The sequence below is a fragment of the Pseudorasbora parva genome, chromosome 25 (genome assembly GCF_024679245.1).
Source record: "Pseudorasbora parva isolate DD20220531a chromosome 25, ASM2467924v1, whole genome shotgun sequence".
Lineage (NCBI taxonomy): Eukaryota > Metazoa > Chordata > Actinopteri > Cypriniformes > Gobionidae > Pseudorasbora > Pseudorasbora parva.
Window position 1 is genome coordinate 6,567,628 of NC_090196.1, and position 13,377 is coordinate 6,581,004.

General features: G+C 43.1%; 1 protein-coding gene across 3 annotated transcripts in view; it reads right to left on the minus strand.

Moving 5' to 3' along the window:
* Positions 1–13,377, minus strand: part of ano3 (anoctamin 3) — a 167,725-nt gene that overhangs the window by 43,897 nt on the left and 110,451 nt on the right. For all 3 annotated transcript variants that reach the window (XM_067437075.1, XM_067437077.1, XM_067437076.1), the window contains exon 13: positions 5,947–6,007. In XM_067437075.1, coding sequence (XP_067293176.1) covers positions 5,947–6,007 — 61 coding nt within the window. The remainder of the gene's footprint in view (positions 1–5,946; positions 6,008–13,377) is intronic.

Below are 13,377 nucleotides of genomic sequence, written 5' to 3' on the forward strand. Positions count from 1 at the left end.
CGGGGTTACACCCCTACTCTTTGTCCGAAGGACATCCTGGGATTTTTAACGACCACAGAGAGTCAGGACCTTGGTTTAACATCTGATTCGAAGGACGGTGCTCTTTGTAAGTAATCCAATCAATCCAATCCAATCCACTTTATTTTTATAGCACTTTTAACAAACAACAATCAGTTTCCAAAGTGCTGCACAAAATAAAATAAAAATAAGTAAATAAATTAAAAAAAAAAAAAGCACAAAGATATATAAAATCAACAAGACACAGGACCACACAACTCACGCGGAGTTAAAAGCCAAGGAATAAAAGTGGGTCTTAAGACGAGACTTAAAACATTCAACTGTGGGAGCCGTTCTGACCAGGGGAGGCAGAGCGTTCCACAATCTGGAGCCAATCACTGCGAAAGCCCGGTCCCCCCTGGTTTTAAGTCTGGTCCTAGGAACCAAAAGCTGGAGCTGGCCCTCAGACCTCAGTGAACGCGACGGTGTATAAATTTGGATGAGGTCCATAATATACTGTGGGGCCAGTCCATTCAAAGCTTTAAAAACAAACAATAAAAAATCAATTCTAAATCGAACAGGAAGCCAGTGCAGAGAAGCGAGGATGGGGGTAATGTGTTCGCGCTTTTTGGTTCCTGTTAAAAGCCGTGCTGCAGAGTTCTGGACTAACTGTAAGCGAGAAAGAAAATTGTGTGATATTCCAGTGTATAGTGCATTACAGTAGTCCAGACGTGACGAAATAAAAGCATGCATGACTTGCTCAAAATGTTTAAAAGATAAAAAAGGTTTAATTTTGGATAAAAGACGAAGATTAAAAAAACTCGATTTTACGACAGTGTTAATTTGTTTATCCAGTTTAAAATCACTGTCTATAGTGACGCCAAGGCTGGTGGCTGTGGGATGCACATGGGTTTTGAGGGGACCTAAGTCGACCTGAGGTCCAATGGGTCCAAACAACATTATTTCTGTTTTCCCCTCATTTAGGATTAAACAATTCTGAGCCAACCAGGACTTGATGTCACTTAAACACTCGAGTAAGGGTGTCAAGGGGGCGTGTTCATTTTTTGTCAAAGGCATGTATATTTGGCAATCGTCTGCATAAAAATGATAGGAGATACCGTGCTTTTTAAAAATCACACTGAGTGGTAGAAGGTACAGAGCAAAGAGAATGGGCCCAAGAATTGATCCCTGGGGTACTCCACAGTTCAAAGGGGCGGTGGACGAAATAGAGTCCCCCAGTCTGACAGCAAAACTCCTCCCAGACAGGTACGACCTGAACCACTCTAGCGCTGTCCCCCTGACACCCACACAGTTTTCCAGACGAGATAAAAGAATTGTGTGGTCAACTGTGTCAAAAGCAGCAGTTAAGTCTAAAAGCACTAAAATAACTGAGTCACCAGTATCAGTCGTTAAAAATAAATCGTTAAAGACCTTTAAGAGTGCAGACTCAGTGCTATGGAAGGCTCTGTAACCTGACTGGAAAGTGTCAAAAATGCAATTTGCATCTAAAAATGGCTGTAACTGTGACAATATACTTTTCTCTAAAATCTTCGACAGGAATGGAAGTTTGGAGATTGGTCGATAGTTTGATAAAATTGTATGGTCAAGACCAGGTTTTTTAATCAAAGGTTCAACAACAGCCTTTTTACAAAAAGAGGGCACAATACCAGAGGACAGACTGCTATTGATGATGTCCCTGACATAAGGGCCAATAGTCACCCAAACCTCTTTAAAAAAGCGAGGAGGAACTGTGTCAGTGGGAGAAGAGGAAGGTTTTAATGTATTGACAATTTCAGTAAGAAATGACAACGATACGGGCTTAAACTGATTAAAAATATCAGGGCACTGTGTCATTATAGGAAGATGAAACAAAGGGGGCGATATATTGGCTCTAATAGTAGCGATCTTGTTATTAAAAAATTGCAAAAAGTTTTCACATGTTTCGCGTGACACTTCCAGTACAGTGGTAGGACTGGTGTTTAAAACAGAATCAATAGTTTTAAACAGAACCCGGGGCTTATTTATATTATTTGATATGATATTTGAAAGATATTTTGTTTTTTCAGCTTTAACAGTATTCTGATAGGTTCTCCAACTATTTTTAAGGATTTGGTAGGACACATGAAGTCCGTCTTTTTTCCACCTGCGCTCCGCCTTTCTGCACTCACGCCTTGCTGCGCGTGTGGTATCATTGAGCCACGCCTCTTCCTTGATTTTAGGGCGCATGGCCTTCAGGGGGGCTAAAATGTCCAAGACATCGGTACAGGTGGAAATAAAAACTTCCATAAGTTGTTCCGTGTCTAAGGAAGGGCTAATTTGGGCTTGCGCAGACGTGAACAGAGGGGAGAAACCAGCGGCAGTGTCAGGCTTGATAAAGCGGCCCAAACGCACAGGAACAGGCAGTTTTGTATAATGATTTAAATAAAAATCAAACATGACAGGACTATGGTCGGAAAATACTGCATCGCCCACACAGACATTATCAACAGAAAAACCATAAGACAGTACAAGATCTAAAGTGTGTCCATGTAAAGTAAAGTGTCCCCATCACTATACTGGGGTGTTAGGACCCACACAGAACACCGAGTGGGCTAGTCCATTTAAAAAAAGGCTTCAGTAAGATGAAGCAACCCAAAAATTTTGGTTGTTCTCCCTCCATATTCTGGAGGTGTTAGCCATAAACTGCTGAGGCAGCAACTTACTGAAGGAGTGGCAGGATGATGCGACCCCTTCAATCTTTAGCCGCTCTGCTGAGGTACAATCAAATGAAATGAAAGCGCTGTGACACTAAAGGCTGTAGCCTTTAATACTGAAGTTAGAAAGTTAGCATTTGTATGCTCCCGTTGGAAAGCTGAAAAAGTGCACCTTATTGTAGTGCAAGGTGGAAGAAATTACGTTGGGTACTTACAATACTCTATTAACTTCATGCACATCTCTCCCCAATTATTGTTGGGTTTTAAAGTAGGGATATCACTCCGCTTTGGATGGGTGCTTTACTAAATCGCTAGCTACAACAGGTTTTAAGTACCTTTACTCTAGACAGTCTATGATCTGCTCTCACCTAATATTATTGGGGTCTTTAAGCAGGGCTGCGTTCCCCTGTGGCTCCTTTGAGGATAGGGTCTGGGTGAAGAGAGTTGCTGGGCACACTGCAATTTTCTTCCATTTTATGGGCAAAAGTAGGGATGTAGGCTCCCCCTTGGAGGAACAGAAACATTGAAGGTGCCTGAAGGCTAATTACTGTGGATTTTAGCACCTTGCTTGCTTCCTGTGATAAGCTGCTCGCTTAACCTTAGGGTAGAGCAAGGTGAATGGAACTATGTGTAGCAACTTATACTTCCATCTGTTTTATTTACCTTCCTCCCCAACGATTGTTGGGTCTTGAAGCAAGGATATTGCTCCCCTTCGGTGCAATGGCCCTGGTTTGACAGTACTAAGTAGAGGAATATTCCCTCCTTGTTATGTCACATTATGGTGTAAAATGCGTTAGCTTTATTAGGTTTGGTGGAGTGCCTTTTTTCAAGGCGTGGTTCAGCTGTTCTTCTCCAGTCATTTTGAGGTCTTGAAGTATAATCTAAGATCCACTGTGGTTTCCTGGGGGTTTAGAGTCTGGGTGATAAATGTGGTGTGCACAATGCATTATGTTCTGCTCATTCTTTCTGCTCATTATGTTCTGCTCATCAGGATTAGGCTCCCCCTTGGAGGGGTAGTTATAGTGAAGGTTGTAGCCTGAATGGCTAATTACTGAGGTTTTTTTTTAACTTTACATGCTCCCTTTCTTAAGATGCTCTTAAGATACTCCTTAGGGTAGAGCAGGATGCATGGAATTGTGCTAAGTACTCACAAAAGTAAAGTACACAGTAGTGTTGTTTGCCCCTTCCACATCTATGGTTGGGTCTTGAACAAGGCATCCCACATGGCTGGATATCGAGCAAAGTCTCTAGGTGATCCATGCTCAGAGAACCTGGCAAGTAGAGGCAGTTTGCCTTGTGGTCTCCCTTCTTGTTATGGTAGCACTCTATAATCAGATTTGTGCATGAAGTCTCCTTGTGGTGACTGGAGAAGAAGAAGTAATGTTGAGGGCTCTCTTCTTAAGGCCGCAACACACTCCACAAGAACAGAGAGAAAAGTTCTTGCTCCTATGGCTGCGAGAGCAAAATGGCATCATATTGTTCTTGCAGCCCTAGTTTGGGAGTTCTCACAGCTTGTTCTCGCTGAGCAGAACTTTTTTCTTGCGGGTGTCCGATAACTATTGTGTGATTGGTCAGACATTTAAAGTGGGCGGGGTTAATGCAGAGAAACACAGATGATCGACACCTGCTTTTCTTGTGAATAATGGAATGTGCTGGCAAGAAAGAACTTTGTTCTTGTTCTTGCCACCTCGAGAAAACGAAGACATTTATTTGTTCTTGAAGAGTATATTCCAAGCTTAAGAATATGACCTCCCTGGAAGTAGTGGTAAATTGAAGGTCACAGTTGAGTTACTCCCTTTGATATGCTACTCCCTAAGGGTTTTGCCAAAGTTTATTGTTCACTTTATTATGACTTTTGGTCTCTGGACCTCTTAGGCTTTTCACCTGCCCCGCAGGAGAGAGAGCAAGGTTGTAAAGGTCGGGACTTCTCTTGCAATAGATGCTTTGATACCTTCTCTTGATATTAGAGAAAAATATTGGGCTATGGTATTGGCTAGTCAACGAGTCACAGTTTGCAGCCTGACTCCAGCTAAGTGATCTTTAACAACAATCCATGTTATGCCAACTATATTTGTGCATATGCACTGCATAGTGAGGCAGGTATCACCTAAGCATGGCCTAGTGGTTTAGGTTAGACTTGTAACCATGGTTCCCTGAAAAGGGGAATGTGATGTTATATCTTGTTGCCATGCAACTGGTTTTCCTCCACATCTCCTTTAGACAAAATAGTTGATGACATGTTTTGCGTGCACCCTCTTATATTGACAGGCACTCTGCTTGTGATGACATGGACTGCCATTGGCCAGTAAATTGGTTTGTTTGTTACATGTATTAAGACCCTGGTCAAGCTGAGGGCATTTCCCATAGCGCCAACCATTTGCTTCATGGTTTGGACCCAAATAATATAATGTGAACACAATCCAGAGGGGGCAGAGGGAGGGGGGAGCATTCGAACCAAGTGTGACAAGGTGAAAGCATGCAAAGATAGAAATGTATCCTGGTTTCTCTTGACAATTTCAACTTCACACCTTCTGGAATATATCATAGCACAATTATAATGAATGCCAAAGGGGAAATTAGTGTACAGTTAATAAGCCTTGCCACAAGTGGACATTAGAGTAAACTTTTATATTTTATATATTGTATTTTTTATATTTAGTTTGTTTTCCCTTTCAGGCCAACTATTGTTAAGGTGGAGCAACAGTTCTAAAATAATTTTCAGAGCTTGTGAAAGTCAGTCAAACTGCCTAATGTCACATTTGAAGGAAAACATCCACAGTCCAGTAAATCCACCATGTCTATTCACAGTATTCTACTTTTATTTTACTCCTGTGAAGAGTTTCATTGGCTTTAGTCAGTCAATTAGACTTAATAATGTGGCCACGATTATCAAACACTAACTCACCTGTGATCAGCGCCAGGGATCCATCAATACATCTATTTATCACTGCTCGCATTAGGAAGGGTAAGTCTAAGCAGTTTTTAAATATTTAAATGTTTGGGCTGTGCGAGAGGTCTACTGTGACCTGATTAGATCATTTGTTGTAATGTGGGACAAAGCGGTGATTGATTACAGCTGCTTCTCTTGAGCTTTTGAGTCCATCCTATTATAGCAGACTAAAGAGATTCTCATTCTGCCTGCTGAAGGAAGGCCTCTTTTATAATTACTTAATTTGTATTTCAAACCACATGCTGACCTGTCGGTATTTCTGGTGGTGGAAAGAGCAATGATGATATTAAAAAGATTCAGACTCACCCCATATTGCCATGAAGATAGCAAAGAAGACTGTGCCTCCATTATCAAAAAGATGGGTCACCTGGAAGGCACAAAAAGGCAGTGTATTTTAGAAGGAATAACAGCATATATAAAGAAAAGAATGGAATAGGAAAGCATATGAAAAAAAAAATCTTTACAGAGGATGTCAATTTAATCTGAGGACAACAGGACAAAAGTAATCTCAAAAAGTTTTGGTTTTTTGACAAATCACATCATACGAATTTGTACGAAATTAAAACTTTGTTAAATATTTACGATTTCTCCTGAAATTGAGTTGGAATTTTAATACAGCGATGAACACAGGTTGTCTCTGTAACAGATGCCATTTGTGTACTGCTTGTGCACGCCAACAAGGAAGCTAAAGACCAGCGTCTAGCATCAGTCACGCGTCTCCTGAGTCCAGGTTTGGCTTCACAGCTATCTCATACCAATCTCATAGCGATCTCAAACTAGCCTGTATTACGCAAACCCCTCGAAACCTCTACCCTATCGGAGTCACAGCCACATTTTAACCAGTTTCTCTCAGCTCCCTCAGAGCGGGGCTTGAACTGTTGATGCTGAAGGGTGTGCTAACAAAGAGGTTAAAGGCTACATCCTTGTAAGAATTTCAACAAGAAAAAGAGTTAGGCGTGAAGTGGTGTTCATTCTGACAACAGTTTGCTGCAATGAAGCGGCCAGCGAATGTAATTCAGTGAGACTTGCCATTTTGCAAGAAAAAGAGCAACTGAAAGCATTGGCACTGAAACCACCTACTTATATAATTCATGAGCCAAAAGACATTTTTATTTTGCCGGATACGCAATTTGGAAAAGCCCAAACAGATACGTGCACAAGACTTTACCAAATCTGTAGGATATTTAGTCACAAATCTGAGAGCCCAGCATGAAAGCCCACAGGTGACACATTTAGCACCTGTATATCATATATGTATGTAAACTGACTCATCAGACGATTTGTAATCAGACCTGAGGTGGATGTTAAAAGATTGTAAAACAGAACAGTGAAATGAATTAAATTAAATGAGCTTGTTTAACTAAAATAATAATGAAAGTTCATTGTACTTAATAGGAAAAAGTTGAGTAAACTCAAAATTTGATTGTAGTAAGCTGAATTTAATATAACTGAGTTGCAGCAGATTTCTATATATGGAAAATAAGTGTTATCTGTGTGTTTTTAAGTTAGTGTTTAATGTTGTGTTATGGTGGGATTTACAGGGGTTCTGTTATGTGTATCTGTTTTGTGGTGAAGGGCCTGTGGTTAAGTTGAGGATGAGCTACAAAACTTTAAGACAACATACATTGTGTGTTGTTTGATTATATAAATGCAAGTCTGTCTCTTTGATAGTGATAATAGCATGTGTTATTTAGACATGAATATCTGAATGTGATGTTTATGTAAATTAATTGTACGTAATTAACATTATGATGAGTGGGATGAGGCTGAGAACTGTGGGAGTGAAGGTATGCCGGTGACGTGATTGTTAAAATAGGCTATTAAAAGCGATGCTTCCAGAGGTCATATATCCTCTGCTTATTATTATTAATTCATCCTTGACATTAGGATATGTACCGAAAACTTTTAAGTTGGCTATAATTAAACAATATTCTTCTGAATACAATCGAAAATTATGTTGGCATTAGTGGAACTGCTTTGGCATGGTTTAAATCGTACTTATCTGACCGTTATCAGTTTGTAGCAGTAAATGAAGAGATGTCACACCGATCACAAGTTCAGTATGGGGTACCGCAAGGCTCAGTGTTAGGACTGCTGCTCTTTACCCTGTATATGCTACCACTGGGAGATATCATTAGGAAGCATGGCGTTTTCATTGTTATGCTGACGATACTCAGCTCTATATTTCCTCATGCCCTGACGAAACCTACCAATTCACAAGATTAACGGAATGCATAGCTGATATAAAAAATTGGATGAATAGTAATTTCCTGCAACTTAATTCAGATAAAACTGAATTTTTAATTATTGGACAGAAAAGCTCCACAAGTAGTAACCGAGAATACTATCTTACACTTGATGACTGCTCTGTCAAGCCCTCGTCGTCAGTGAGGAACCTGGGTGTGCTCTTTGATACCAATCTTTCATTTGAAAGCCACGTTTCTAGCATCTGTAAGACCCCATTCTATCATCTTAAAAATATATCTAAATTACGGCACATGCTTTCAATGCAAAATGCTGAACAGTTAGTACATGCGTTCATGAGCTCAAGGTTAGATTATTGTAATGCTCTACTGGGTGGTTGCCCTGCTCGCTTAATAAACAAACTCCAGCTGGTCCAAAACGCAGCAGCTCGAGTTCTTACTAGAACCAGGAAGTATGATCATATTAGTCCAGTTCTGTCAACACTGCACTGGCTTCCTATTAAACATTGCATACATTTTAAAATCTTGCTTATTACTTACAAAGCACTAAATTGTTTAGCTCCCCAGTACTTAAGCGAGCTTTTAACACATTATACTCCATCACGTCTATTGCGGTCTCAAAACTCTGGCCAGTGGATAATACCTAGAATATCCAAATCAACTGCAGGCGGTCAATCATTTTGCTATTTAGCTCCTAAACTCTGGAATAGTCTTCCTAGCATTGTTCGGGAAGCAGACACACTCTGTCAGTTTAAATCTAGACTAAAAACACATCTCTTTACTATGGCATACAAACAGAACATTTTTAACTTTCATTATTCAAATCAATTGACTGATTGTTAGGCTGCATTAACTAGGTCAGCCGGAACCGGGAACACATCCCATAACACCTGATGTACTCGTTACATCATAAAAAGAGTGGCATCTACACTAATGTTAGTCTCTCTGTTTATCCCGAGGTTTATCCCGAATCTGGGCCCTGTCCGGATCGGATGGTGGACCTGCCTGAACATGACCAACGCATCCTGGAGTGTCTGCTGAGCCGTGTCAAATGGTGTCTCCTCCGAATTTGCCTCACCGGCACGTCATGCTCATAACCCGTTTCCGGCGCAATAATTCCGATCTTTCATGTATTCATACTCTTGTGTAATCGACTTCCCATCCTAAATAAATCCGTCTCTTCCGTGATACCCTGAAATTTTGAATATTCCAATCTAATATGATTTCTGACCTGTAAGGTTGCCAGAATAATAATCATATACGGTGTGTTAATAGGCCAGAGGAGAACTGGCACCCCGACTGAGTCTGGTTTCTCCCAAGGTTTATTTTTCTCCATCATGCCCTGATGGAGTTTTGGTTCCTTGCCACTGTCGCCTTTGGCTTGGCTTGCTCAGTTGGGGACACTAAAATTATGATTAAAGTTATTCAACTTATTATACAAATAAAATTTATGAATTAGGTTTTATTTAATTCTATAAACTATAATACTGATATGCCAACATTGTCGCTATATGATAAATTAAAATAAGCTGATAACATCACAGTTTTCTCCAGTACGACTGTACAGCCAAATCTAATTTTGTCGCAATATTATCCTGTTTGACACTGTGGTCTTCACTTCACAGCCGGTGGAAAATAGGACTCGGCCAGAAATCACGTTCATGGATGTGGTTATTAACGTTACTGTAGTGTGAAGCAGAGCAGGACCGAGTGTTGTGGAGCTGAGCACGGCCGGTGGAGTGATTGTCATACAAACGGCTTCAAAAAACAAGCGATCGCATGTAATCATATGCATATGAAAAATAACTTGATCATCAACATTAAACATAATATAAATCAAAACTATCTAACGTTACTGAATGAAGTGTGGACCCAGGACGAGCTGAAGCTTTAGGGGTGTTGTTGGATCATCACTCTGAATCTGATCGGTCTTTCACAAAAACTTGATTTTCTCAGCTTTTTTAATTTAATTTTATGAAACTTACCCAAATTCAAGTGTTGATAAAAAAGGAATGCAAGAAGCTGGAATAAAACTTTTTTTAAAAGAAGATGGTCAGCTCTTTCTTTTGATATATTGCATGCTCAGATGTCAAAAACCCTGGTGGTTGCTGGCAACTTTTTTTTTTTTTTTTTTTAAGAGTTAATTTGGAATTTGCAATGGAGTTCTAAGTACTGTTATAAATGGGGGCCTAAAGGTGGAGATGGTGAGAGAAGGGATTCTAAAGAAATGTCATGTTCAAGTTGGAGCCAAACTCTGCATGACAATGTCCTTGCAGGAACAGGTCTGGATACTTCTGTTATACCTTGAAACATGATTGGCAGCATTAGGCTAATACAGTCAGTTCTTTACAAACTTATGTTCCCTTTCGAAAGAGAACTTGCGCTGCGTCAGCTGACGCAACGGGGAACGCCTCCAGTGTGACAGGTGTCTGGCCCTGTCCCAAATGGCACACTTCATGTGCACTTTCGGTCTTGTGGACTTACAATGGCCGCTGCGTGCGCGTGTCCGTTAAGTCCACAAGACCATAGGGTGTCCCATTCGTCATTTAAGCTTAAAGAAGGGTGCTGGTGAGCGGCTGCTATGCGCCCTTGATGCGCACTTCAGCTGAGCCCGCAAGTTTGCGAGCTACGCAGAGGACTTCTACCCGGCAGTCAAAGCGGCATTACGACGTGAAAGTGCGGACTCAGAGGAAGACAGTGAGGGTTTAGGGTGCCATTTGGGACAGGGCCTCTAAACTACTGTTAAATCACAGCAATCCCATTGACCGGCGACAGCCTATGATGTCATCAAGGTGCAACCAGGAAGTATATAAGGGCGCCTTGCAAATATGACACCAGCTTCTTTGTCTTCAGGGACTTCAGGTTTTGTCTGAATGCTGAATTGTCTGTTTGATTGTGTGCAATGTGAGCAGTTTTTCAATCCGAGATCGCTCCGCTCTCGTCTAGCACTCTTCCTGAGGGAAGAGCGTTTTGTATCTGAGACTAGTGATGTGGTCCCATTCACGCCAAGGCTGAGTGCAGATGCGCGTCACGGTTCCTCGGATAGGGTTGTCGATCGCCACGAGAGGGCTGTTCCTTCCGGCGATCTAGCGACTGATGAGATTAATCACAAGTGCTCTTAGGGATGGCTGGTGAGAAGGAAAATTAGTTTCTCAGCCATCCTGACCGTGTATGCAGAGCCGATGAATGTTATAAACGGGTTGCATGCAGGCTGCGGCTGTCATGTGGGAGCGTTAGAAGAAAGATCGCTTGTTTAGACTGAACGATTGATTTCTCCCCGGCCATAAAACCATTGGCTCAGTTGAGCTTTCCATTCTTTCCTGATCTCCTTAATGAGATCGGGAAGGCATGGAAGAACCCATATTCAGTGTATTCACTGACATCAGCGTGTGGTAAATGCTGATGTTGGGAGAACGAGTGGATGTGGGTATGTGTTCTCGCCACGGATTGTCGTTAAAAAGTATTTCCGATTCCAGGTAGGCGGGGACACTGAGAGCTCCAACCCTGCCATCTGAGCTGTCTCAACAATGTTTCATTTAGATGTCTGGGCATACACGGCAGACATGCGCCATATCAGCGATAGCAGGGCCTGAGGGCCAGTATTGCGAAAGCGCGGGTGGAGGTGTCTGAGGACCCGCACACCACTGAAATCTGAGTCCCAGGCAGGTGGGAAGCATCAGGGTCATAAGATCAGTGGCGGTGGCCAGAGGGCCAAGATTGCCTCTCGTGCGCCCCGTGGTCAAGTGCGAGGCGCAAAGAGGCGGACTCCCAGAGAAGAGGAATGGTGTATCTCACTGCGGATGGCGTGGATTAAATGTCCTTTCCTTGAGGGTGAGTTAAGAATTACAACTACTTTACTCCTCTTCTTCATCATCTCCCAAGGCGCTTCTTACATCCGTGATGCATGATACTCTAGGCCTCACCTGGCTGGTCTGTGAGAACTGGTAAGTCCCCCTTGTGAGGGAAACATTAATTCTTGATGTTGTGTGAGACTTCATGCTCCCCGTCGAGGGTTTGGGGATCACGGGATCGTGGAGGTCACCATAGGGCCCCGTAGTTTTCCTGTTCGGTGGCTAAAACGACTTTCTGAGATGCCATTATGTGGTCTGTTTAGAGCTAGCTTCGCTAGTAGAGAATACCGCTGTGTGAAACATCTCTGTGAATGCCTCCTCTCTGTGTAATGAAGCCAGCAGTTGAGACTACCGTTCATTCCCGCGGGAATGTAGCATTGTATTAGGTGAGTGTATTTTTCCTAGTTTTACACGGAAGCTCTTAGCCACCCCAGGGTAAAGCGGTTAGCGTTGCCCCTCGTGGAAGCTTATAGTCGGGAGGGTGAGTACGGCTAACGCATAAACTACAGATCTATGTCCAGCCTCACAGGGCTTGGACAGGGTATTTCTGAGGTTTATCGCCTTCTCGAGCCTCAGGTGATACTTGTGTGCAGACTGGCCCCCTCCAGGGTGCCGCATCTGTTGGACTAGGGTGTTTGTTTGGCAGGGTTTGTGCTGTTTCGTATCCCTAGTCAGCCTCCTCTTATGTTAGAGTCGTCCGGCCAAGACCCACCCCCTTTCTCTGCATCCGGGGTTCTTAGTATTGCAGGTTGGTGTTAAGCTGAATAATAGTGACTTAGCATTTAGTCACTATTATTTACTTAGCATTTAGTCAGGTTGAGCTGCACTTCGCAACCTCTTGCTTCGTGATGGTTTGGTTGGATGCTCCCCTGGAAGCCGAAGCATTGCCATGGCTGACGCCCTAGCGTGAATGGCAGGCCGCTGCATGAATGAAGAGCGGTCGCCCCGAAGCAGGTGACATAAGTTGTACTCCCTTGCTTTAGAACGTTTAAGGCATTTTTCTGCTGAGTACACTGCTATTGGCAATGTGTTTAGGTCAATGTTCGTAGGCACTGCTGGTGAGACTGCGCCATCGCATGGAGGACCCTGAGAGCCACTGGGATGGAGCCAGCCCCAGTAGGGGCGTGTGTAGCCAGCTGGCTTTGAGCAGATTGGACAGTCTGGGCAGTGGAGTCTGAGCAGGAGGCCTCAGCAGGCCTCCTTGTGGGAGAGTCGCAACATCAGGACCAATGTGCACCTGCGAAGATTCTCCCCAACGATGTCGGCTTCAGCAGAACCTCGTCGACAAGTAGGCCGCTCATGGCCTCCCTGGGGATGAGTCCCCATGTGGTAATTGGATGTACAGTTCTTCGTTAGCCAAGCAGATAGCCACTGTCAGCCTGACTCAGAGTGGCCAGCATTCATCCAACTTGTCACCGAGCTTTGTACCATTCGTCGTTGACATGGCTGCAAGCCCAGTTAGTAGGCCTCGTTAAGCCTCCCTGGGGGTCTGCTGAGGTGCAGTAGGCCTAGCCGGGCTTCCCTTGAAGGGGGAATTCCCGAGCTTCAGGCATTGGATGGCAGGTAGTAGGCCTCATTAGGCCTCCCTGAGGGCCTGCTGTGGTGCAGCAGGCCTCATCTAGCTTCCCCTGAGTGGGTGCTCCGGGGCCTCAGCACTGGATGACAGATTGTAGGCCTCACCA